Below are 27,927 nucleotides of genomic sequence, written 5' to 3' on the forward strand. Positions count from 1 at the left end.
TGATGGTTTCTTTTGCTGTGCAGAAGCTTTTTAGTTTCATATAGTCCCATTGATGTATTTTAGCTTTGACTTCCCTTGCCTTTGGAGTCAAATTCATAAAATGCTCTTTGAACCCAAGGTCCACAAGTTTAGTACCTATGTTTTCTTCTATGCAGTTGATTGTTTAGGTGTTATGCTTAAGTCTTTGATCCATTTTGAGTTAATTTTGGTACATGGTGACAGATAGCAGTCCAGTTTCATTCTTTTGCATGTGGCTTTCCAATTCTCCCAGGACCATTTATTAAAGAGGCTGTCTTTTCTCCATTGTATGTTTTTTGCTTCTTTGTCAAAAATTAGCAGAACATTCTTGAAAGCTCTGCTATGTTCTTCTGATTCCTTTTCAGTGCCCCTCCAACAATGAGGAATAGTTTTGGAGGACTTCCCAAAGACTCTGTTGTGAGTCGTACAGATGGGCAAGGTGTTGTGGGAAGGGCTGTGTCTTGGAAGGCGGGTATGTTTCTGAGTGGTGAGCTGAGAAGAGTCTCCTGGGTTTTCTACAAACGATTTCTTTTTGCAACTTGAGAAATGGTAAACCCCTTGGGAATAAGCGATGGTCTCAAGAGCAAACTTACCTTTCATGTTCTTTCCCTAAAGGATGAATTCGGCCACACAGATGACTTTGACCTTATAGACTTTTCGTATTGTGTCATTCCTGTGAGAGCCACATGTTCCCTTTTAAAATCTAGTGGGATTAAACAATCTATTAGGGTTATGGGATTCCTGCCCTGCCCCCAAACTTTTGGTTCTGCAAGACGCAGCCAGCCACACGTTCAGTTTGGTAGTCTGGACAGTTTGGTATTTTTTTAAAATGGAACCTTTATTGAGACATGATCCTCATACTATAAAATTCACCCTTTTAAAGTATACAGTTAAGTAGCTTTTAGTATATTTATGGTGTTGTGTAACTACTAGCAGTATACACTTTGAGAACATTTTCATCACCCCCCCCCAAAAACCCCGTACCTATCAGCAGTCATTCTCCATTCTTCTTTCCTCTCCCCACCCCCAGCTGTTGGCAATCACTAACCTCCTTTTTTCTATGAATTTGCCTGTTCTGGACATTCCGTATTAATGGATATATACACTATATGGTGTCTTGTACCTGGCTTCTTTCACTTAACATAATGTCTTCAAGGTCTATCCATGTTGTAGCATGTGTCAGTACTTCATCCCTTTTATGGATGAGTAATATTCCATTGTATGGACGTGACACATTTAATGTATCCATTTATCAGTTGATGGGCATTTCCAGGGTATCTTTATGACCAGAGTATCTTTCCATCCATTGTTTCCACTTTTTGGCTGTTATGAATAATGCTGCTCTGAACATTCATGTACAGTTGTTCGTGGAAACATATATTCCTTTCTCTTGGGTATATACCATACATGGGAGTGGCATTTCTGGCTCATATGATGACTATGTTTTCCAAAGCAGCTGCACCAATTTGCCACGTCACTAGCAGTGAATGTGGATGACTGTTTTCTCCTATCTTTGAAATGCTTGTTATTGCCTGTTCTTTTGATTTTAGCCATCTTAATGGGTATAAAGTGGTATCTTATCATGGTTTTCCTTTGCGTTTTCTAGTGACTGCTGATGTTGAACGTCTTTTCATGTGCCATGTTTATGTCGTCTTTGCAGACATGTCTGTTCAAAATCTTTGCCCATTCTTAAATTGGGTTTTGTCTTTTTATTGTTGAATTGTGAGGGCGCTTAATATATTCTGGACACAAGTCCCTTTTCAGATATATGATTTACAGATATTTTGTCTCATTTTGTGGGTGGTCCTTTCAACCTTTTCGATGGTGTTCTTTGGAGTTTTTAATTTTGATGAAGTCCGGTGTATCCATTTTGGCTGCCACTGCAGTCATTTGTCTTTGACGGGCCAAGGAATGCCATCTAGCTTTCTCGACCTGAATCTTTGCTTTCAGGCCTGGATTTGTTTGTGGTGGGGTCTATCGTGAGAAACAACACTCAACATTCCTAGTGACAGCAAATGAGATTTCCCTTGAGCTTCTCAGTAGTTGCTAGATAAAAGATGTTGGCTGCGTGCAGTGTTGCTTTGTCATGAAATTTGAAGTCTGAAAGGTCATGTAAACATATAGAAGTATATTTGGGATGTTGGGCTGGATGAACATTTTCAGAGGTAAAAATGTAGTCCTGGGATTTGCAAGCTTCTCTGTGCCAGTTTCCAGCGTGCTCTTCTAGATGACACGCCAGTGTCGGTCTTTGGAGCTGTGGTTGCCATGTGCTGTCTGTCCTTGTCTTTGTGCCTTTTCCTGTTTTCTTGCTCTATGGGGCTCCCCCCCCCAGTGAGTTATGCGAGAGTTCCTGTGCCAGCACAGTGCTGGGATCGGTGCCTGCAGGAGTCAGAAGCCTGGAGAAGTTGTACAAAGGCTTGCCAGGGTGAGGGTGCGGCTAGTCCTGCTGTTGGGCAGGGTGCATTGTCTTTTATACCCACCCTCCAGTGTTACAGCTGGCCCTGTCTGGCTGCGTACTTTATCAAGGGCGTGTGGGATGGAACAGGACACAGATCTTTGCAGGATGTAGTGGGAAGTGTTAGTATACCCTTTATTTTTAAAATGCTTATAAAACTCACTTGAGTGATAGACACTTTCTTGTGTGTGGAATTCAAACGTTACAGGTCTGTCCCTTAAGCTCATCTGCATCAAGCCCAGTGTCCTCTCCAGGGAATGCATTCTGGAGACATTTTCTAATGCGTTTATGAATGGACATGTGTACTTGTGATGTCCATTTCATGTCTTTTTATCTTTAAAATAACTGGTGTCGCACTGTACATGTTTCCCCCATGCTTTTTTGTACTACATTATTTCTTGGAGCTATATCCATGTCAGTACTGATAATTTTGTAATTCTTTTATATATGTTCCGTACCCTGGTTACTCTGTTAAAAACTGTATTATGGAAAATTTCAAGTATATGTAAAAGAGAAACTTCATCCCCAGATTATTTTGAAGCAAATGTTAGACATTGTGTAATTTCATACACAAATACTTTATATGTATCTCTAACAGATAGGGCCTTAAAAAAATCTTAACTACTAAACCTTTATCATATGTAACAAAATTGGCAATAATCTCTTAATATCACCTATTATCTAGCCAGTGTTCAGATTCCCTGAATTGTCTCAAGTGTGTCTTCTTATAGTGGCTTGTTCAAATCAGGATCCAAACAAGATGTGCGTGCACATTCTGTTTGTTTTGACATCTGTTAAGTCTCTTTTAATTGTGGGTCCTCCTTTAATCCTCCCCCCCAGTAGTCAGTCATTTATTCAGAAGATCATCCACCCTGTAGACAGTTCTGAATTCTGTATTTGGCTGGTTGTCTGTTCTCCCATCTCCTGCATTTCCTGTAAACTGGTAGGTAGATTTAGGCTTGATTAGAATCAGATTCTATTTCTGGCAGGAATACTTCCTATTGATGCTGTGTACTTCCTCCTGCATCACATGAGGAGGTCCCTGATGTCTGATGCCGCTATTTTGTGATGTCTGCTTGATCAGTGGGTTCATGTACTATTAGCCTGATTCATCTATTATGATAAAGATCCCCAGCAGCCTTTTAACTCAGGGTTTTGTCAGGTATTGATCATTGCCTACATCCAGCAGTGTGTTGGTAAATGTTTAACAACTGGCCATTTGCCAATCTTGATGGTATAAACACTCCTGCCATGGCCAATTTCACTCTTACTGATGTGTCACTGAATGTGGGGTTGGAACAGATGTGCACAGTTGGCTTTCACAAGCTGGTCTGAACTGTTTCCAGCAAACCACTGCTTAGATCCATTATTTCATTGGTAGTTGCAAAATGGTGATACTCTGTTTTATTACTTTTACCTTTATTAATTTTGACCATGGTTTATTTAACCATTATTGTTGGACATTCCACTTTTGACTGTCATAAAACTTGTGAGTTGAATGCCATAAAACAATATAATTCTCAATACATCACTAAATTCCTCATATGCATTTGAGTTTGTAGAATCATGAAAACTGAAGTAGACTTCAGTAATGATGACCAGGAAAAGTGTCTTACTCATTTAACCAATATTTACTGAGCACTTACGGTGTGCTTGGTACTGTGGAGAATTCTAAGAGAAATATGGATATGACCCTGCATTCTGCCAGTTTACAGTTACATGTGAGCAGGTGCTGAGTCTGGGTGGTTTCTAACTCAAATGAGCTGTGGGTGTGTTTGGTGGGTTGTGCACAAGTCTGTTGAGCTAACCTTTGAAGGTTATGATTTTTGGAGTCAAATGCTGTTGATTTTTCTTTGATATCTGCTTTGGTTCACTTAATACCAGTTGGCCGGGGAAGCTAATCTCCAGTTTGGTTTGCTTGCTTCGTTCTTTCCTTCACAGAGCAACAGGATTAATGTTCTTTTTTTTCTCTCCTTTTTTTTATTTTAAATATTTTATTGGGGAAGGGGAACAGGACTTTGTTGGGGAACAGTGTGTACTTCCAGGACTTTTTCCAGGTTAAGTTGTTGTCCTTTCAATCTTGGTTGTGGAGGACGCAGCTCAGCTCCAGATCCAGTTGCCGTTGCTAGTTGCAGGGGGCGCAGCCCACCATCCCTTGTAGGACTCGAGGAATCGAACTGGCAACCTTGTGGTTGAGAGCCCACTGGCCCATGTGGGAATCGATCTGGCAGCCTTTGGCATTAGGACATGGAGCTCCAACCGCCTGAGCCACCGGAGCGGCCTAGTATTAATTTCTTAAGCACAACTGTGATGTCACTTCCCTAGCCAGAATCCTTTAGGACCTCCTGTGTAAATACCAACTTTCTTTGTCCTGACAACTGGACCTGAATCCATGAGAATATATGAGTTCACTAAGGGACATAGTGCCATGGCCTGGCATGTCCTGGGAAAAGTATATTTCAGGAGTAAGTGCAGACCCGAACTCTAAAGTCTGCTGACTGGACAAAAGGACTGGAGAGTAGGGAGATGGAGTTGGTAAACGGTGTCCCTAGGAAGTCTTAGAACGGTTTATTGCAGTCTAGGTTTAATCCACATTGCAAAAGGTTGTGGAGTGATTGAGAAACTTGAGTGTGGAGTGGTCATCACAAGCTCATTTTGAAATGCTTAAGACTTAGAAGCTGGTCTGACTGTATGTCACATTTTTAAAATTCATGATGGAAAAGCAACAGCTTCAAGGTAATAGACTTTTTAAAAAATTTATTGGGTGGCAATGGTTAGTAAAATTACTAGGGTTGGGCCGGCCTGGTGGCTCAGGCGGTTAGAGCTTCGTGCTCCTAACTCCGAAGGCTGCCGGTTCGATTCCCACATGGGCCAGTGGGGTCTCAACCACAAGGTTGCCAGTTCAATTCCTCGAGACCCACAAGGGATGGTGGGCTCCGCCCCCTGCAACTAATATTGAACACGGCACCTTGAGCTGAGCTGCCGCTGAGCACCCAGATGACTCAGTTGGTTGGAGCACATCCTTTCAACCACAAGGTTGCCGGTTCGACTCCCGCAAGGGATGGTGGGCTGCACCCCCTGTAACTAGAAAAGGCAACTGGACCTGGAGCTGAACGGCACCCTCCACAACTAACATTGAAAGGACAACAACTTGACTTGGAAAAAAGTCCTGGAAGTACACACTGTTCCCCAATAAAGTCCTATTAAAAAAATTACTGGCTTGAGGTGTACAATTGTGTGATACATCATCTATATATCACATTGTGTGTTCACCACCCAGAGTCAGTTCTCCTTCCATCGTCATATATTTGATCCCCTTTTACCCTCATCTACCATCCCCTCCTCCTTACCCTCTGGTAACCACTAAACTATTTCTGTGTCTGTGAGTTTTTGTTTCTTCAGTTGTCTTGTTCTTTTGTTGTTTTCAGTTTTATATTCCACATATAAGTGAAATCATATGGTTCTCGACTTTTTCTGAATAGACTTTTTCCCGGTTGCCTGCCTACCTACCTTCCTTCCCTTCAGTGTGTATATGTGTGCGCGCGCGCACACACACACAGACACACATGCACACACACTCACAGCTTGTGTTTTAAACCAACCTCAGGAGTTTAATAGTAAAATTAGGAGAAACGCATTTATATAAATGTAATATGAGAAATGAACCAATTTTCACAAGGTTAAATCTCATGTGTTTCTGTCACTTAACTATGCCTATGTCTCCATCTGGGACCTAGTTAACCCTTATCACTTAGCCCATGGGTCAGGAAGAAAAAGTTATTGGTAAAACCTGGCAAGTAAAGTCTAGCATCATAGAGTGTCAGTGCTGAAAGAGAACTTAAATGTCAGGTTGGCCAACTCTCACGTATTACAGGCGAGGAGACTGAGATTCTGAGATGCAATTGCTTTGTTCTCCATCAGACTACTTTGAAGATGGGAAATCTTTGTACAAATCTTTGTTGCAGTAGATTTGTTATCAGAGAAAGCAGTCTATGTTAATTTAACTTGGGAGGGGCCACACATTATTTTTCTATAGATAATAACACTAATATCTAAAGTTAAAAGATATAGAATAAATATGGTGCCCTCTATATGCGAGAAACTAATATTGTTTTCCTGTGTCCTCTTCTACGTGATTTACAAAGTTGGGCAGATTTCCGTGAGGCACTTCAGGGAGACAGGAAAAAAAGTTTGCCTTCATAAATACGTGGAGATCTTAGGAATATATCTATTTCTTTTTTAATAATCAAAAAGTTATCAAAATTTTAAAATATATATAAAGAAAGAAAAGGAATAGTATACTGAACGCCTGGTTTTAACAATGATAAACTATGGCCCTTTTTCATCTATATTCTCCCTCCAATATGATTTATACTTTTTTCCACCCTTAGCTTTAAAAAATGATCAAGGTATAATTTGCAGACCATAAAGTTCATCCAGTTTAAGCATACAATTCAGTGATTTCTAGTAAACTCACCAAATTGTGCTACTGTCATCATAATTTAGTTTTAGAACATTTTCAACACCCAATAATATCCCTTATGCCTTCTTACAGTTAATTCCCATGCCCAGCCAACCGCTGATCTACTTTCTGTTTCTATAGAGTTGTCTTTTCTTGACATTTTATATAAATAGACTCATATAGTATGGGACCTTTTGTTTCTGGCTTCCTTTACTTTGTATAATGTTTTTGAGGTTCATCCGTGTTGTGGCACGTATCAGTATTTCTTTTTATTGCTGACTAGCATTCATTGTATGGTTGTACCATGTCGTGTCTATCCAGTCTTTAGTTTTATGATGGACATCTTAGTTGTTTCTACTTTTTGCCTATTATGCATAATGCTGCTGTGAACATTTGAATACAAGTCTTGGTATAGACATATTTTAATTTCTTGTAGGTCCACAGCTAAGAGAATTGCTGGGTATATGGTAAATTTATGTTTAACTTGATGAGCTGCCAAACTGTTTGCTAAAGTGTGTACCATTGTACATTCCTACCAGCAATGTGTGAGGATTACTGTTTTTTCACATCTTCACCAACATTGGTTATCTTTTTTATTATGGCCATCTCAGTAGGTTTGAAGTGGTATTTCTTTGTGGTTTTGATTTGCAGTTTATGGTGACTAATGATGCTGAATATCTTCACATGTGTTTAGTAGTGATTCCTATAGCTTCTTTGGTGAACTGTCTGCTCAAATTATTTGCCCATTTTTTAATTGGGTGTTTGTCTTCTTCTTGTTGAGTTGTGTATCCTGGAGTTCTTTGTTATCTTCTGTGTACAAGTCCTTTATCAGATATGTGATTTGCAAATATTTTTTCCTAGTCGGTGCCTTGTCTTTTTCTTTTCTTTTTTTTTTTTTTTTTATATCAAATATATGGTGATGGAAGGAGAACTGACTCTGGGTGGTGAACACACAAAGGGATTTATAGATGATATAATACAGAATTGTACACCTGAAATCTATGTAATTTTACTAACAATTGTCATCCCAATAAATTTAAAAAAATGTCTTTTTCTTTTCTTAATGGTGTCTTTTGAAGCACCAAAGCTTTGAATTTTGATGACGTGCAATCTATCAGTTCTTTCCTGTTTTGATTGTGCTTTTGGTATCAGATCTAAGAAATCTTTGCCTAACCCAAAGTCTTGAAGATTTTCTCCTGTTTTTTTCTAAAAGTGATATAATTTTAGCTCTTACATTCATGTCTCTAATCCATTTTGGTTTAATTCTCGTGTATAGTGTGAGGTAAGGGTCCAAGTTCATCTCTTTGTATGTGGCTATACAGTTGTCTCGGCACTCCTTGTTGCAAAAGACTCTCCTTTCCCTATTGAATTGCCTTGACACCTTTGTTGAAACACTGGACTATGAACATAAGGGTTTATTTCTGGACTTCACTCTGTTCCATTGATCTGTATGTCCTTATGCCCGTACTGCAGTGAATTTTACGTCAGGGGAGTAAGATGCAGTCTTGTGAAGAGGTGATCACGTCAATCAGAAGGCCAAATATTTGCTACAGTGGCACAGGTTTAGATAGTGTTTAGCGCCTTGTTTATCTGACTCTGGTGTATAGCATAGTTAGAAGCATTTTTTCAGTTCCTTAAAATTGCAGTACTTTCTTGCTTTGCAGCCTTCTGACGTATTTATTTTCTGGATATAGACTAAGCCCCTGTCCAGCTGCTTATCCCCATCTCAGTGCCCTTTTCTGCTCTTTACCACTACCTGTCCTGTAGACTCAAAATGTGATACCGATTGCTGCATGAAAGTAGCCTTATGACCTTGGTGACATCATTTTACTTTTCCAGGCCTCAGTTTTCACACCTTCAAAGTGAAAGAACTGAATGTGATCTTACTACTTTTCTAAACTCAGTCATTAACATGTTCCCTGTTGAACATTTCCAAGGCATGTATAAGTTCATCTCTTTTAACCGGTGAAAAAAAAATTGTTCTGTTTAACAGAGAATTGAATGAGCTTGTATCTGGGGGGATAAGTGGGGCATCATTAGGGCATCAAGGCAGGTATTGTTGGAAAGGTAGTCTTGGCAAACATTTTATCATGTGTATAGGTGTATATGACATAGGAAGCCATCACAGTGTGTAACTGGGTGATCAGGCGAATAGGCATAGGCTTGCACATGCTTTTGTGATTAGAAAGGAGAGAAAGAAAGAACGATTTCTATTACAAAGAAATAGCCATTTTTATGAACTTGCCAAGAAGAGGAATGGTCCTTCCTGATGAAATCCTTGAAGCTTTGCATATGGCTAACTCTCTACTTGATTGATACTTAAAAGTGTAGGTCCCACTGGCAGGCTCCTTTCAACATTTTCCATCCTATAAGTGTTTTTTTCTTTGGCATTTGAATGCTTTTATTTTCTTCATAAAATATTCCGAGTTGGGGGGATGGGAGCCCTTTTCCACAGCTGAAGTTATTCCAAGTTTCACTCCCCTGAAGAATCGGCTTTCTGTTCCTTGAAGCTTTCAGTTGCCACATCTGCTGCTTTATTTCCACTCAGTAAGTTGGAACATGTTTTCAGTTAGTCATTGATTTGGGGCTTTGTAAAAATCTGAAGGAAATTAGTTAAATAGACAGTAATATCTATGAATAATACTTTGCCTGGAAATTTCTAAGCATAATGAAGTAAGAGGATACAAAATTTTAGAGATTAGAGTTTTGGATGAAGATACCGAAAAGCTGAGATTTAGTGAATTAGTGTCAGAAAATGCACATCTTTCAACAGATTTAATAAACACTGGAAATTATTACTGCATTTTCTGAATTTAGGATTAAATGTCAGTTTCTTTCATGAACTTTTTAATCCATTTTTTAGGATTTGGGTATTTATTATTTTTCTATGATTACACTTATAAAACTTTTTGGTTTGAGAAAGCCTTGCTGATAATCTGGTGTTCAACCTTATTAACTAAGTCTTCAGAGATAAACCTGCCATTGCTTCATGAGTGTGTTAGCTTTTAATGTCTGTTGAAAAAGTGTTCTCCCCTCTCCTTTCCTTCTCTTCCCTTCTGGGAAAGCACTGGTGTTATTAACAGGTGCGTTCTCATCTTGTGCATGTATATACTAGGTTATTAAGCCAAAGTATTTTTTCAATTTCACTTTGCATGAAGGTATACTTTTTCTTTCAGCTTTTTTATTGGGGAATATTGGGGAACAGTGTGTTTTTCCAGGGCCCATCAGCTCCAAGTCAAGTCATTGTCCTTCAGTTTAGTTGTGAAGGATGCAGCTCAGCTCCAAGTCCAGTCGCCATTTTCAATCTAGTTCCAGGGCCTCAGCCCACCATCCCATGCGGGAATTGAACTGGCAACCTTGTGATTAAGAGCTCGTGCTCTATCCAACTGAGCCATCTGGCTGCCCCTACTTTTTCTTTTTTAAAAAATGGATTAGAACATGCTGGATAAAATATTTGAGTCTACTTTTAGGTCATGAATGGACTAAAAATATTGTAAGAGGAGATTTTGCTTTACTAAATTCAATTTCAAGTATTTGCTCACTGTGTGAGTACTTACTAAACACAAAGCAGTATGTTTAGGTGCTATGGGAGACAAAAAAATGAATCAGACATAAAATTGGTAGAATGAAGCTAGATTAATATCTCCTACCATTAAAGGAAATGAACACGGAATCATGAACGCATGGAAGAGATTTTTCAGCAGCATTCAAACGAGGAATGATACATGAGCTAATGGCATTTCTTTTTGTTTTGGAAAGAGTAGCAGCTAAGGGAAGACCTGAGGCTTTGGGAGCACTCTCGACTGCCTGCCTCCCTTCAGAAGCCATGTGTGTGAGTAGGCAAATCTTGAGATTTCTTACTGATACTCCAAGTCTGGAGTGAAGTGAAGTGAGTAGGTACTTTTAGTTTTCCCTTCTCTTGACTGGGAGTCAGTGGACATGAAGTCTGGAAAGAGAGGGAAGAAGCTGGAAAAAGTGAATCATCCCAGCTGATATCCTGACATGCTGAAGGGGAAGGTCCAGGGCTCCATGCTGAACTGAGGGGACAAACTGAAGTCTGAAAAGCTCCTCCAAGGCCGTTGATATACCTCAAGACTTCGGAGAATACACTCGTGCTCCAGGATTTTTTTATGTTGATTATTTTGGTATTTCCTTCATATTAATAACATATTTGTATAACCTCTTGTTGACATTTCAATTTTAGTCATCATCTACTATCTTCTCTTTTGTAGTAACTTTCCCCTCTTCTACTCTCCCAGTATAGTTATATTGTAATTTTGCTTAATTAATATTTAGTGTTTATATTATAATTATGGCTATGTAAACCATATGATAAATTATTTACTTGTATTACTTGCACAGGTTTTTGATTTCCTTGGAGTAAATAATTAACTCATTTCTTTTTCTATTGTACTTGCCCCCAAATAAACTGTACACTCCCTCAATTTCCCAAAGTTGTTATAAATTCTGGCATATCAGGTATTAGTTTCATGTTTTTCAAGAAATCTGAGGTGATAGTCTTTCTATGTGTGTTACATAGTTTTTATCATGGCATCTCCCTATACTGTCATCCAAGGATTCCCTCCCTCTTTTTCCTATGTTGGATCTCCTTTATCCTGTGCGTATATCATCAGTGCACTTGGATTGCTCTTTTTTGGTTTACTGTTGTTTTGGTAGAGAACATCCTTGAGTAGCTTTCTTGGAAAAGGTACATAGACTTCAATTTAAGACCCTGAATGTCTAAAAACATCTTTAATTGACCCACCATGCAGGCTGCTAGTTTGGGTATGCAATCGTCAGTTGGAAATAAGTTTTCAGAATTTCGATAGCATTGCTCCAATGAATTCAGCTTCCAATGGTATGTTAAGAAGTGTAAAACCATTTGGACTCCTGATCATTTGTACCATGTTTCCCCAAAAATAAGACCTAACCAGAAAATAAGCCGTAGCATGATTTTTTAGGATGTTTATCATATAAAATAAGCCCTAATGTGTCTTTTGGAGCAAAAATTAATATAAGACTTGGTTTTACTTTTGGGGAAATACAGTAGGGCTTATTTTATATTACAAGCATCCTGAAAAATCATGCTAGGGCTTATTTTCCAGTTAGGTCTTATTTTCGGGAAAACACAGTATGTGGCTTCCTCTCCTTTCCCACCCTCTGCTGGAAACTTGTAGAATCTTCTAACTCCAGTATTTTAAAATTTTGTGTTGATGTGCCTTGCCATGAATCTGTTTATTCTCCTATTGTCTTGGATACTCAGTGGGTTTTTTAAATTTAGAAACTCATATTCTTCATTTCTGGGAAGTTTTCTTGAACTATTTAATCGATGTCTACCCAGCCCGTAAAGTATTTCAACAGATAAAGTTCCGAGGAATATGCTTTCAGAGTCAGAGGTTGCCATACACTCTAGGAAATGGAACATGGTAAGAGAAAGCCAACAGAAGCAACAAAACAGTAGAAAATTCAAAGCTCTCAGATTATGGAATTATCAGACACAGACTGTTACATAAATATGTTTAATATGTTGGAAGAAAAGAGATGAAGAAAATAAGTGGGTAGTCAAGAAATTATAAAAATGAAAAAGCCATTTTGAAAAAAGACCAAATAGAACATCTAGAGATGAAAAATTTAGTAATTGAAATAAATTCAAAGACTGGATTAACAGGACATTAAGTACAGTTGAAGAGGGAGTTGGGTAATTGGACAATAGATCTTAGAAAATTATCCAGAATGCAGCCCAGTTAAACAAATAGCTCCCAAAGGAGAGTTGAGAGGAAATGGTGGGAAGACAATATTTTAAGAATCCCTGGGAATTTCTCAAAGTTAATAGGTTGCCACTTGATTCTAAAGTTCCAGTGAAGCTCAGCAGGTTATGCAAGAAAAAGAGGATGAAGAAATACACATGCAGACACAGGGTAAAGTTTGGTACTGCAAAGCACCAAAACTGGAGAAGATCTTAAAAGCAACCAGAGAGAAGACAGACTACCTACTAAAAAATAGGAATTCTGAAACCTGTGTAACTTTGCTAACCATTGTCACCCCAATAAACTTTAATGAAAAAAAACAACACAGTGATTCTGTTGATATCTGATTTCTCAATAGCAATAATGGAAGCCAGAAGACAGTGAAATCTTATTTTCAATGTGCTGGGAGAAAAATTGCTGTTAGTCTAGAATTCTATACCCAATGAAATCATCTTTCAAGAATGAGGGCAAAATAAAGGCTTTCCAGTCACGTAAACTAAGCTTGCTACTAATAGACTCTCAATGAAGGAAATTCTAAAGAATGAACTTCAAACAGAAGGTAACATCATAAAGAAATTGTAATGGAAATTAGGAAAAATTTTAAAAGTGAATGATATCACATTAGAACCTGTGAGATTCTATTAAAGAGATACGTGGAAGAAAATTTGTACCCTAAATGCTTATGTTAGAAAAGAAGAAAAACTAGAAATTAGTAAGCTAAGCAACCAATTTAAGCTAGAAAAAGAACAATAGGATAAGCCCAAAGAAAGTAAATCGGAGGAGATGACAGACATTAATGAAACAGAAAGCAAGCATACAATATAGAGGCTCAAAAATGTTCGAAGTTTTTTTTTTTTTTTTTTTTTTTTTTGAAAAGTAATAAAACTGACAAATGTCAGGTGAGATTAATGAAGAAAAACTAGAGTGATGACACGAATAGTATTAGAAATGCAAAAAGAAAATCACATATGCAGAGATTAAGATGATAAAGGGGATATGAGCACCTTTATGGCATTAAATGTGAACATTTAGACAAAATGAATAAATGTGTAGAAAAATATTTATCAAAACTGATTTAAGAATTAGAAACTTTGAATAATCCTGTGACAATTAAGCGAAATGATCAGAAATTTTCTTTCAAAGAAAACTCCAGGCCCAGATGGTTCTGCCTTCAAGCTTTACTTGACATTCAGCAACAACCAGAGAGTTCCAATCTTATACAACCTGTTCCAGAGTATAGATAGGGGAGCATTCTCCAGCTGAATCAAGCGTAACAGAGGACCAGATGAGAAAGGAAACTCACTTGTCAGTCTTATGAATGTAGTTGCAAAAATCCTAAACAAACCATTGCTAACTAAATCTAGCAGACAGAAAAACTTGACCAAGTTGGGATTAGCCTACGTCTGCAAAGGTGTTTTAATATAAAAAAAATCATAATGTAATTTATGATATTAACAAATTATAAGGAAAAAAATCATACCATTGTCTCGATGGAGATGCAGCTTTGGTTAAAAAATTCAACAATAAATTATGATAAAAAAATCTCAAAAATAGATGGGAATTTTCATAATCCATTAAAGGGTATGGAAAACAAACCTACAGCAAACACCATACTTACATGGTGATATAGTGAAAGCCTTACCTTTAAGATCAAGAGAAGACAAGAATACCCTTATCACCATTGTAATTCAGCTTTACATTAGGTGTTCTAGCCAGGTAAGAGCAAAAGCAAAAATAGATAAAGGCATCGAAATGAGGAAACAAAACTGCTGTTAATGTTTGTAGGTTATATAATTTTATGCAAACGTATATTCAGAAACACCCTTACATCATGTTTTACAAAAATAGGACATTTGTTTGTTTTTCAAAGTTAAGTAAGAGTGAAAATGAAATTACGCATAGACACGAATCTGGATATAGGTCCTGTTTCTAGTAACTTTCAGGGCAGTAAGCAGGGACAGTCACATGTTTGTTTCCTGTCTCTCCAGGATCACCGTCTTTTGTTGCCTAATTTCCTACTGTCTTGAAAACTTGTTTTATGTGTTTTGTTCTAGGGTCTTAAACTGTTGTTTTATATGAAAAACACCATATGTTTGTTTTTGCCTATTTCAAATGGGAGGGTAAATCTGGTCTCTGTTATTCCATCTTGGCTTGAAGCAGAAGTCAGTTTAATTACATGGCTTACTTCTTTGTCGTCTTTTGTTAATAAAGGGTTATTTTAACAAACACTTTATTCTAGTGCAAGGCTTTTCCCTTGAAAGCATGAATAGATTTTGTTTTTTGTTTGTGTTTTCATTTTGTTTTCAAAGTAACTGGTAGTTTAAAGGCCCAGTCCTTAAGGACCTATAGAGCAGGGGCCTGAGATGGTTCCTGAGGCTTTTGTCATTCTCTGCTGCTACGTGCTTTGTTGTCGAAGACTGTTCAAGGTCTCACCACCTCTGGAGTTTTGACCCAGTGATGTATTTCATAAATTTTAATGAAAGACAGATTGAGAGAAATCATTGATGGGTCCACATGGTTGTACCATATCCGTGCATTGGCTCAGAATGAAAAATCTCTATGAAATTACCTTTGTGGAAAGCCCCGAACTCCATCTTCTAACTTGTCTGATCTAGCTAGGTCAAATCAAAAGTGATTTGCAGAAACTTCTATGTTCTTGGCACGTTACTATGATTTATTTTTGAGGCAGAGAAAATTGTCTAAATATTAGCACACATATTACTGATTTGCAAAAAAAACACACAAAAAAAATAGTTGTATGTATATATAGTTATATAGGGCATGGTGTACTTTTATAAGAAATTTATTAAGAATGTGGTTTAACTTGCCAGTGTGTGATAATAAACTTATTTCTTTGTGATTATAGCTTTGTTTATAATTCAATAGCAGATGTTTATTTTCCTTAAGTTACAGTTCAGACATTCTTGGCTTAACTGAATTTTCTCTGTATCTCACAAAATTAAAAAAAAAATTAGACTTGAAACTGTCTTTCAAAAGATCTTTCAAATGGGGCCAGATTATTTTAGAAACAGATTTACTCACCCATGAAAATAAGTATCAGGGAGAGAAAAGGAAACGGAGATCTTGGAAGAATCCCTAACTATCATTTTAGTCCTTCACTTCCAGCCTCTCCTGCTCCTCTCAGAACCACTCACTTGGCGGTAGAGCTGCCTGGTTGGGACCCTTGCTCTCTTAGCTTCTCCAGCCTGCTTGCTGAGCTAATGAGCAGTGTAATGGCCAAGAGCTGGGGAGAAATAGAGAAGCCACAGGACCTAGGGTATTTGAAACTAAAAAATTAACAGCAGAATAATGAGGAATCAACTGCGTTTCCTGTGCTGGGTGCCAGTCTTTTAATCAAGGGGTGTCTTTTCCTTATCGTTTTACACTGTCTTTTTAAAAATAATATTTAAAAGTATTATTTTTCAATGATAGTTGACATTCAATATTATTTTATGTTAGTTTCAGGTGTACAGCATAGTGGTTAAACATATATATAATTTACAAAGTGATCCCTCCAATTAGGAAATATAGTCAATAATATTGTAATAACTATGTATGGTGCCGTTTTACACTGTCTTAATCACAATAGCCTAGCCTTGGATTTTGGGTAGGACGAAAATGAAAACGGGATTAGAAAAAGCATATACTCCCTTGTTTTTTTATTAAGCCTTCAGATGGATTTTAAAAACTTAAACATATTAAATGCTACTGCTATCCTAGTTAACAAATGGAAGGGTATTTTCTTTTGTTTTCGGTGGGCCTTAATAGTTTGTGTTTTTATTTTCAGCTACTAAGTCCGGATTGTTACCACTGCCACCAGCACTCCCTCCGAGACCTTGTCCATCACAGGTAGGAGACAGATGTTGATTTCTGTAAACCGTTGGGTAGTAGGGAAGTTGTCCTTCCACTGTGCTTCCTTTGTGAAGACGGATCACCACAGAACTGGCTGGTCAGGTTCCCAAGATAGCATCTGGCTGAAGAGAGCAGAGAGTGCTTAAATTTCTTCTTATCCAGCCAGCCCCTCCCGTCTCCAAACCTCATATGGAAAAGGGAAAGTTTCCTCAATAAGCAACTAAGCAAATGTGTCCTAGTTCACTCTTGGCTGTACAGGGTTGCATGTGGTTTTCATCCAGAGAAAGGAGTAGAAGGGGCTCCTCTCCGTTTGGGGTGGGAGACATGGTTTTCCTGTATAGCATGTGCAGTCTGGGTGCCTATATTTTCATCAGTGTTTTAGGAGCTGGTTTATTCTGCATAAACTAAAAATGTCATCAACCTGGGGTTAGTGCTGCGGTTTAGGCCCATGACACTTTCTTTAGGAGGGTATTTTCCCTGGGAACAGTAAGCTGTTAACAGCGGGAGTTGGGAGAGCGTGTCACCAAAATCGTCTCCCCTGTGAATTTATTCTGCGTTATTTACATGTGCTACTCTGGCCTTATTCGTCAACAATCTTTGTAGAGCTGAAAATGAGAAGCAAGCAGCGAATCTGCGGTGTGATAAAGGGTGCTACAGACCCTGCCTTTCATTAATTGCTGCTGAAGAAACTTTTTATCTTTAAAAGTCGTCTCTGACTTTTGGTAGAAAATGTTGGGCAGTTTCTCTATAAACAGTCCCAGTTTCTACCACATTGCTCTGGGTGGTTCAGAGCATACCTTTTCATACGGCGCATCTCAGCACTTGCTGAGTCACTGAAACCACTTTTAACATTTGCTTGTCCTTCTTTTAGAGAATTAGATGGTCTTTAGCATCCACTCAAACTTGAGATGCAAATAACATAAGGTCCTGGCTTCCTGCTTCAGTTTGATGGGTGAAAGCCCTGTTCTTCCCGCCCACATATAAACCAGTGAGAACCCCCTTTCCAATACTCCAGCATGCCTTTAGGAGATTATTGGTTAATCAGTCAACAAGTATTTATTGAGTCCCTGCTGTGTATCTGATGCCAAGCTTTAGTTCTATCCTAAGCCTTTCGCTGGTCATTATTTCTGCTCATTTAATTATTGGCTGTTTATTGAGCATCCACAATAGACCAGGAATTGTGCTAAGTGCTTTCAGTGCATTATCTAATCTCCACAAAAACCCTATGAAGTAGGTGCTAATATAATCCTTTTCTTACAGATGAGGCAATTGAAGCATACAGGGGTTAAGCCAGTCACCCAAGGTGACATAGCAAGTAAATAGTAGAGCCCGCTCCCAAACCGAAGTGCATGTCTAAGGGTCCCTCCCCTCCGCGTCACTGGAGTCAGAGTGTCTCCTACGGAGGACCTAGATGAGACGAGGCTCTGGATTTGCACCAACAGCAAACCTGGACTTTGTCACAACAAAATTAGTGGGCATGCTGCCAACTGCTGCTTTCAAAGCGGGGCTTGGGAGCCACCTGGATGAATGAGTGGAAGACCTGCCTGAAAGGGCTTTTGTGGCCAACCTCCTTATCTTCCCCTCCTGTGCAAGTGCCAACAGTTCCTTCCTGGTTGGGAAATGCTGCGATCAGCAGTCCTAATCTGAGCTGCTTCAGGTGGGCTTCCTGCCTGCTTTGGGGCCTGAGGATCTGACAGGGCACTGGGAATTCTCAAGTCACTGTTAACAAATGAGACTGCTGCTTTGTCTGCTAGACTTCCCTCACAATGTGAGCAGGGAGCCTCAGCTGCCTGACTCTGGAGATCTCAGACTACAGAGACAGGTGGTAAGAAATGCGGGCAGAAAGCTCCCATGCCACTCCCCTCTCCCCCTTTGGTCCCCTGTAAGTGGGACACTCACATTCAAAAGAGGAAGTCCTGGGTAATGCACACACGCTTGGCTGGGGTCTTTGTGCAGTGTCCGATTCTGAATGCTGGCCCCAGGACAAACTCACCTGACCACCTGTATGGGGCACCTGGATACCTTGTCTTCTCCACACTGCTTGTGATAAAACAGCCTTCTGGGAGATATCACGAGGGCTCTGTGCAGAGACGCATTTGCAGGCTGTTGCCTCTGTACCCGCTTTGGGAGACTCCCAGGGCATATGAGCCCAGGAAAGGCTTTGAAGTCCCACAGTAAAGAAACCTGGTCAATTTTGTTAAAGCTGGCAATTTCCTAGCTTGTGTGACCATTCATCTCTTTATTTATAAAATACCTATTAATATCCGGAGGGCTTAGTGGTTAGGAAACATTATTATACACCAGACTTAAGGTATTGGTAAGAACGTTTCCAAACCTCTTTCATCTGTCACCTCATCTCTATATTATGTGCTTAAAGTTAAATTTTTATATCTTATGCCAATAGTTTTTTTCTAGAAGAGTTGAAAATGAAAAATAAAATTTACTGCACATTAGCTTGGGATTTCAAATTGTCATGTTTTCAGTTTGTTTTGTTTTCTTCCTTGTTTTTCTATTCCTTCTTCCTTGCTCTCATGGGGTCATTTTAACCACTTTAACACACTAAATTCTTCTACTCTGTTAATTTTTTTGAACGTTCCTTGCTATATATGGACAATAATCCTGACTTTGGGGAAAAATACACACACACACACATATATATATATATATATATATATATATATATATATATATATGTATGTATGTATGTATGTATGTATGTATATACACACACACACACACACACACACACACACACACACACTTAACTACAGAGACTTCTTTTATGGGGTTTAAACTGTAGTACCTAAGGGAGAAACCAGGAAGCCTGATGATATAATTTAAATCAGTATATTTATCAGTAGCTCTGAGAAGAGATTAAAATAAAATGTTTTTGGATTATTCTTGGATTTAAGTTTTTCATGTTATTTAACTTGATAAATGGGAAGACTAGATTATAACAAACAAGAAAATGTTTTATTCCCTAAAAAGGGACACTATTTTAAAAACTGTGTGGCCAATCAGTGTTGTACTTCCAGATAATAAGTATATAAAAGAGTTTGTATGTTTGCAGCTATGTGCATAAAGGTATATATAGATCATTTCTATGTACATCCAAAGCATCTCTCTACTGTTATCAAGTGAGAGAGATGAAGTATAGGTTTTCAGCAGAAAATGCAGTTTAGCTGGCACTGCTATGAAATGCACATCTGGGTTACGTTATACAAAGGGGGCCCTAGCGTTAGGAAAAGGAATCAATTCAAAGAACCAGATCTTTTTATTTTTCATACTGTAGGTAAGATCAAGAAGGACCAAGTGAATATATAAGGAATCAAGTGGTCTGTGCCCCATGTTTCCCTGTGGACAGACTAGAGACCAGGGCAGGGTGTTTTGGCTCAGCTCAGGAGAGATGACACATTGTTTTGTTTTAAAGACTGATTCATAGCATATATGACTAAACAGTAATTATAGTTAACTGTTTCATAAGGTCCTAGGGAGCAGTGTTAAAATGAGAGTTAGTTAAACTTATTAGCTCACTGTTTGTGTGCTTATGAACGGAGTCAAATGCCATCTACAGAGTTGGTGCTTGTCCTGTAGGGCAGTTCTCTGCTGAGGGCCTATTTGGTACTTCAGCAGCTAAATCCCTTTAATAGTGCTGATCTTACGACAAATTTCTTGTGGCAGTTGTGATAGAGGCACAGCTTCAGTGTAATTATCTTTAATAAAGAAAAGGTTTTTCGATACAAAGGATAATCTTTTCAATATTATGTTAGCACCACATTCGATGAATTGAGGCACCCGGTAGACTAATATACTCAGAATTTTCCTATTTATACTACTAATTTCTCACCTTATAATGGGAGGTGTGCCTTGCTAGCAGTGTAACGAGTACTAAAATAGCACTATAAGATGAAAGCACTATGGAGGAAGCATTTTATCAATACTTTTAAGCTTAGAGAGACCGAGAGGGCTTCATGGAAGGGCGGAGGTGACCAATGAAATGAGTTTTCAAGAAACGAGAACTTTTTAGATGGCTGAGGTATTCACAGCTTTACTGTAGAGAAAAAGCAAGTGCAAAGTAACCTCCTCTGCAAGGAGGTTTGAGGAAATGCCCGAAATTTGGAAAGCTACGAAGTCTTAGGGCAAGAGATTTAATGTTTGGAGATGGCAGTGTACAGCAAGTGGCCTGCTCGCTCAAGTCCCAGTGGGGCCTGGGATGTAGGAGAGAAAGGGCCTCCTGACAGGGAGTTCTGCCTGGGGAGCGGCCCCTGAGGAGAGAGCGCAGGGTGTCACTTAGCCCTTGTGTGCACTGGAATCATCTGGGGGAGCTAAACCTACTGAGGCCTGGGTCCCACCCCCAGAGATTTTGGTGTGGGGTGAGGCCCGGGCATGGGGAGTTTTAAGAAGCTGCCCAGGTGATTCTAAAGTGCAGCCAGGATTGAGAAGCACTGAATTAAGGCAAGAAGAAGGATTGTTCGGTGAAGAAGTTGAGAATGTGGGGATTTGTTGATGCTGTGCCAAGAGTTCTTAAAGGGAACAGTGGAAGGCTTTCTTGAGTTGGGGAGAGTGGGATACACGAGGTCAGGTTAGGAGATGTACATAGACCCACCCCATGGGGACAAGAACCCAGATTGCAACAGATGGCATGGGAGTTGGGCTTCTTGAAATGACTGATAGCAGGATCAGAGGGCACGATGGAAAGGTCTTGCTGGAAGGACTGGTCACTGTGCCTCAGGTCCTGTGGGTGCTGTGATGAAGGACTAGCCATGAACATATACAGCTAATCTCTCATCTGACTTTGTCATCTGGCTACACAGAATCAGGTCCCTAAGGCAATACGGAACCCCATGGAATATGCTGTGCATGCTGCTCTATTTCAAAGCCAAATTTCTTAGATACAACTTTTTATAAAATACTGCCTTTGTTTCATTTAGAAGGAAAGACTGAGGTTCGCTTAAACTCAAATGGCCATCTGTAGGTCCTAAACTTCTTCTGAAATATTTGATACTCTGTGCTTTAAAAAAATGTACCCAGTCCTTGTAAATTAATATCCTGTCACTTCAAGTATTCTTTCTATGGTTAATATACAGTTGATGATACAAAATAGTAAATTTTCCTGGGAGAAATGAAAAGTTTTAGACCTCTCTTTTTTTGGCATTACTAGTGATTCTGTAAGCCTCTTATCAGGGTTACCTAATATATTTTTTAAGATGTAAATTTGATTAAAGTATATACATGCTGAATCCACTTTAGCCATATACTAAATCCATTTCTAAGGGAGTAAAATGAAGTATTATCTCATTGGAACTTTTAAATACCTGTAAGAAAACAGGAAGAAACATTCTTTAAGTATAAACAATATAGAAATGTCACTGCTTCTAATATTTCATGGCCTTTTTCTCTATCAAATTAAAACTCTGTGGGCAGACATCAAATACCATGAGATCTTTTGCTATAATATATTCAGATGACCTCATGTAATGTACATTAGTCACTGAATTAACTTTAATACATTGGCTGTGTTGGTAAAGCGTATTTGTGAGCTTTCTAAAGTATATACAACATCCTAATTTTCACTCATTAACATATAAATTTAGTATATGTCAAGAGGTGTTTTTCTATGTATTTATGTATTAGAAACTCAGTAATTATTCTGAGGAGAATTTACAAACACACATCACCTAAGATGCCATCTTCATTTTCTTCCAAAGTGTTACTCTGTTCTGTCCTACAGTACATGCTGTAGATTAGCTGAAAATCACAGTGTGTTAATGAATATTGCAGTGATTAAGGGAGGAAGATCCAGGCCCAGGATTTATCTTCATCTGTGATGATGAAAGAACATACTGAAAGCTGTACAACACTGGGTGAATGTGTCTATCTGTGGTCTTACTCTCAGCCCTACTACTGTGTAGCTCTATTGCTTTGTGGGAAGTAAGCAAATTAGTCTCCCAGACCTACTGCCTCTTCTATAGAATGAGAAAATTAGACTACGTGGATCCTTCTAGTGCTTAAGGTCTCTGATTATGTATTATTTTCCCCTGTCCAAGAAAGTTTTTGTTGCAAATATAGATGAAACACTGTAAAACACAATTGGGGGCTTAGACTAATTTCTCCCTGCTCTCCCCTGCTAAGTACAACTAAAAACCCTGGACATAATATAACAGAAGGAGGATTTTGAAAGATGTAAAGAGGAAAGCAGACTGGTTAGGATCTTAGGACTTGAGGAATGGCATGGTAGTGTGTTCCCTGAGTTTTTTTAAGTCTCCAATGTATCCTGGACTGGGCACTAGATAAGCCTGCAACCTGGAACCACCAATGGATTCGGACAAAAAACACACACAAAACAGTCCCAAGAAAAGTCTACTGTCTGGCCAGAGGACTGGGAAAGGAGCAGCCAAGCTGGATATAAACCTGTTTGACAATATCGTCCCTACCCCAGCCAAACACTACAGATGCCCTTCCCTCTGGTGTCAACAGAGACCGATTGGGGAGTCTGATCTCTTGTCCCTCACCTGCTGGCAACAGACATCCTGGGGTGGTGCTTTCCTACCCAGCAGAAATGGCTTCAGCAGAGACCAAAGGGGGAGATTGTCTCTCAACCCCAGCCTGATGGCAGCAGGTGGCCCGGGGAGGCACTTTACAGGCCCCACAGCCAGTGTCACTGGAGACTGAGGCATTCCCAGATAAGCAAGAGCTCAAGGAGTTTGTCACTAGTAGACCTGCCCTATAGGAGATGTTAAAGGGAGTCTTCCAGGCTAAAATGAAAGGACCCTGGACAGTACCTCAAAGCCACGAAGAAATGAAAAATGGTGAAGGTAGCTACATTGGTATCCTGTTTCCCCGAAAATAAGACCTAGCTGGACTATCAGCTGTAATGCGTCTTTTGGAGCAAAAATTAATATAAGACCCAGTCTTATATTGTATTAATATATTGTACTTACATTATACCCAGTCTTATAGAAAAATAAGACTGGGTCTTATATTAATTTTTGCTCCAAAAGACGCATTACAGCTGATTGTCCAGCTAGGTCTTACTTTCAGGGAAACACGGTAAATATAAAAGCCACTAGTGTTGCAGTGTTGTTGTTTTTTTTTTTTTTTAACTCTTTGTTTCTGTATGATTTAAAAGGGAAATGCTTAAAATAATAATTATAAATCTATGTTAATGGGCAAACATGTATAACTATCTAATTTGTGACAATAATATAAAGGGGACGGTGGGGCTGTAAAGCAGAGTTTTTGTATACTATTGAAACTAAGTTGGTATTAATTCAAACTTGATTGTTATAAAGTTACGATGTTTATAATTCCTAGGGTAACCATTAAGAAAAAAAATAAAAAATGTATATAGAAAAAAATGAGAAGGTAGTAAAAATGGTACACTAGATAAAATTTAGTCACAGGAGGAGACAGTGATGGAGGAATTGAGGAACAAAACAGGTATAAGACAGAAAACAAATAGCAAAATCACAGAATTAAATCTTTCCTTATTAGTGATTACTTTAAATGGATTAAAATCTCCAATTAAAAGGCAGAAACAGAATGGATTAAAAAATATCCAACTATGTACTGTCTACAAGAGACTGACTTTAGATCCAATAGTACAAATAGGTTGAAAGTAAGGGAATGGGAAAAGATATTCCATGCAAATAGTAACCAAAAGAGAGCTGGGGAGGCTATACTAATATCAGACAAAATAGATTTAAAGACAAAAATTGTTACAAGAGACATAGAAGGACATTATGTATTGACAAAAGGGTCATTCCATTAAGAAGGCAAATCATAAAATTATACACACCTAACAACAGAGCTCGAAAATACATGAAGCACAACTTAACACAATTGAAGGGAGTAATAGACAGTTCTACAATAATAGAGACTTCACTATCTCACTTTCAATAATGGATAGAAGACCAATAAGGAAGTAGAGGACTTGAAAAACACTATAAATCAGCTAGACCTAACAAACATCTATAGAACACTCCACCCAACAACAGCAGAATATACATTTTTCTCAAGTGCACATAGAATATGTTAGGGCACAAAACAAGTCTCAAAAAATTTTTTTAAAAAATTTTTTATTGGGAATGTTGGGGAACAGTGTGTTTCTCCAGGGCCCATCAGCTCCAAGTTGTTGTCCTTCAATCTCTTTGTGGAGGGTGCAGCTCAGCTCCAAGTCCAGTCACCGTTCTCAGTGCCGTTGTCAGTCTTAGTTGCAGGGGGCGCAGCCCACCATCCACCATCCCATGCAGGAATTGAATCACCAACCTTGTTGTTGAAAGCTTGTGCTTTAACCAACTGAGCCATCCGGCTGCCCCTCTGGCAGCTCAGCGGCAGCTCGTTGTCTTCAATCTAGTTGTGGAGGGCGCAGCTCACTGGCTCATGTGGGAATCGAACAGGCAACGCTGTTGTTTAGAGCTCATGCTCTAACCAACAGTCATCTTGCTGCCGCTCAGTAAATTTAAAAAGATTGAAATCATTCAGAGTATCTTCTCTGACCACAATGGAGTAAAACTATAAATAGCAAAAGGAAAACTGGAAGATTCACTCATATGTGGAAATTAGACAACATACTCTTAAAATACAAATGGGTCAAAGAAGAAATTACAAGTAAAATTAGGAAATACCGTGAGATGAATGTAAACAAAATGTAACAAAACCTATGGGATGCAGTGATAGCAGTACTTAGGGAAATTTGTAGTTGTAAACACTTACATTGAGAACAAAAAAGGGATCCAGGACCTTGAAGGCATTATGCTAAGTAAAATAAGTCAGAGAAAGACAAATGCTGTGTTATCTCACTTATATGTGGAATCTAAAACAAACAAACAAACAAAACAAATTCATAGGAAAACATCGGATTTGTCCTTACCAGAGGCAAGGGTTGGGGGTGGAGGAATTAGATGAAGGTGGTGAAAAGGTACAAATTTCCAGTTATAAGAAATAAGTCCTGGGTCTATAATGTATAGCACAGTGACTATAGTTGATACTGTTCTACGATATATTTGAAAGTCGCTAGAAGAGTAGATCCTAAAAGCTCTCATTAGAAGGAAAAACATTATTGTAACTACATGAGCAGATTGGATATTAACTGAACATTGTGGGAATCATTTGCAATATGTGTGTATTGGTTATTATGTAGTACCCTTTAACTTATACAGAGCTGTATGTCAGTTATATCTCAGTAAAACTGGAAAAAATAAGAAAGGCCCCAAAATCAATAAGCCAACTTTACCATAAGAAACTAGCAAAAGAAGAGCAAGATAAACCAAAGCTAGGAGAAGGAAGAAAATACAGAGTAGAGAGGCGATAAATGAAGTAGAGAATAGAAAAACAATGGAGAAATTGAAACCAAAAGCTGGGTTTTGGAAAGATCAATACAGGTATTGACAAACCTTTAGCTAGACTGACCACGCATATATTTAAGCTTGTGTTGTTCTCTGGTCAAAATAGAAGACTATTTTCATTAAAATCAGGTTCTGATAAATTTATCTCTTACTGTAGGTGACATTGTTTTGAATTTATCAAGGTTGAATATTCAAGTAAATGATTCTGGTTTGTGTAAGATATTTTTTCCTGCATTGACTTTGACAATACATTTTACTATATGTTTGCTAGTTGTAGAATTGGTTCATAGATTATTCAAAGAGCTAATCATAGCTCCAGGTCAGTGTAGCATAAAGAAACAGCTGTGGTTTAGACCAACTTCTGTTGATTGAATCTCGAGAGTTCTACAAGTCCTCTTATAAGGATTTATGAAAGGAATTTGAGAACTACGATTCTCAAACAGTTGGCACTGAATGAGAAATTCAGAAGGCAAAGGAAATGGCCGTAATGATAAGTTCAAGGACGAGAGAGAGAGAAATAGTGACGAAATACTGGCATTGGAATAGAAGAGAAAAGATTAAGTATAAATCCCACCTTTTAAAAAGGCGCACTCAAAGTTTTGCCAACTATCAACAAATGCCATTAGAATTTATCCCGAGAACTAGTTTAAAAGAAAGTAAAAAAGTCTGTGATGACATCTATTTTAGTATCGATAAAAATAAAAACAATACAACATAAATGTCCAAGATAGAGGCTCTGATTAAGGGTATTGTATATCCGCCTAACAGAATATTAGACATCCATTGAAATGAGCACATGGAAGGTAGTAGGAAAGGGGTAACAACCAAATACAGAAATGTTTCCTGATTGTACTGCATAGAAGTACACAGTAAACCTTTGACACGAGGTTCTCTGCTCTCTGAGGGTGTTCTTGAAGGTCCATGGAACAGTGGCTATGGTGGGATTTTGAATCACTTTCCCAGTGTTACTGGCCAGTGTTCCCTTCCTAGTGGGTCTTTGGGGTTCTTGACTCTTGAGTGAATTTCCACTAACTTTTTTTTTAGCAGTCTAAAGGAGTCACTTAAGTAATTCATTTATAATTTATGTATCTCATGTAATTTGTTTATATAAGTACATTCTCTATTTTGGGGAGACTCTGTGTAGTATGTGTGTGATTGAGGTATCTGTGAAGATCTCCAGGCGTTTCAGTCCTAAATGTCAATGTCTACTGTTAAGCACTTGGAGATAGACTGCTAAGCAGTTGGTAGAAGTTTAAATAGATATTTTGGTGGGGAAATTAGGCAGCTTATTTTTTAAAGGTTTCCTTTTATAATTAAGGATTGAGGGAAAGGGAAAAAATGCTCTGTGGTATGACAACTAGAATAAAAAAGTCATTCACAGCTTCATCCGGATAAAATAACCATTGGGGAGCTACTTTTAGAGACCATGAGTTCAGAACTTGTGATAAGACTTATGATAACGCATAATCATATAGTTAGGATGATTCCAGCCAGTTGTGAGGGTAAAATAAACAGCTTACTGAAATATATCATGTGGTAGTTTTTTTCATCTGTGTTCTCTGGGTAATAAATTCTTACTGCCCTTCCTCTTAAATGGTAATTTTACTGTGTACAGAATTCTAGGTTGGAGGTTATTTTCCCTCAGCATTTTGAATGTATTACCTCCTTCTCTTCTGGCTTTTATTGTTGCTGCCATTGAGAATTCTACTGTCAGTCTATTTTTTCGTTTCTTTTCTCTAGGGTGGCTTTTAAAACTTTATCATTATTTTTGATGTTCTGTTTCAATTTCACTGTGATGCATCTAGGCATAGATTTAAACTTATTTATTCCAAGGTGATGTTTGGTATGCATTTTCCATCTGGAAAATCATGTCTTTAATTTTACAACACTCTTAGTCGTATCTCTGTGGGTTTTTATTCTCTATTCTATTTTCTTCTTGAACTCCAATTAGCTGTGTTTCTATGCCTGTCAACACATCTTTTACTTCTAGTAATGGCTCTTTTATCTTTTTTATGTTGTGATCTCTGTAGGCTGGCCCTGGATGAA

At 38.4% G+C, this 27,927-nt stretch overlaps 1 protein-coding gene across 9 annotated transcripts in view; it reads left to right on the forward strand.

Moving 5' to 3' along the window:
• REPS2 (RALBP1 associated Eps domain containing 2) overlaps positions 1–27,927 on the forward strand; it is a 194,736-nt gene that overhangs the window by 118,893 nt on the left and 47,916 nt on the right. For all 9 annotated transcript variants that reach the window (XM_019746264.3, XM_019746269.3, XM_019746267.3 and 6 more), the window contains one exon: positions 16,470–16,531. In XM_019746264.3, the coding sequence (XP_019601823.2) occupies positions 16,470–16,531 (62 nt within the window). The remainder of the gene's footprint in view (positions 1–16,469; positions 16,532–27,927) is intronic.

Source organism: Rhinolophus sinicus, chromosome 18 (assembly GCF_057876585.1).
Source record: "Rhinolophus sinicus isolate RSI-liver-muscle chromosome 18, RSI-T2T, whole genome shotgun sequence".
Classification (NCBI taxonomy): Eukaryota; Metazoa; Chordata; class Mammalia; order Chiroptera; family Rhinolophidae; genus Rhinolophus; species Rhinolophus sinicus.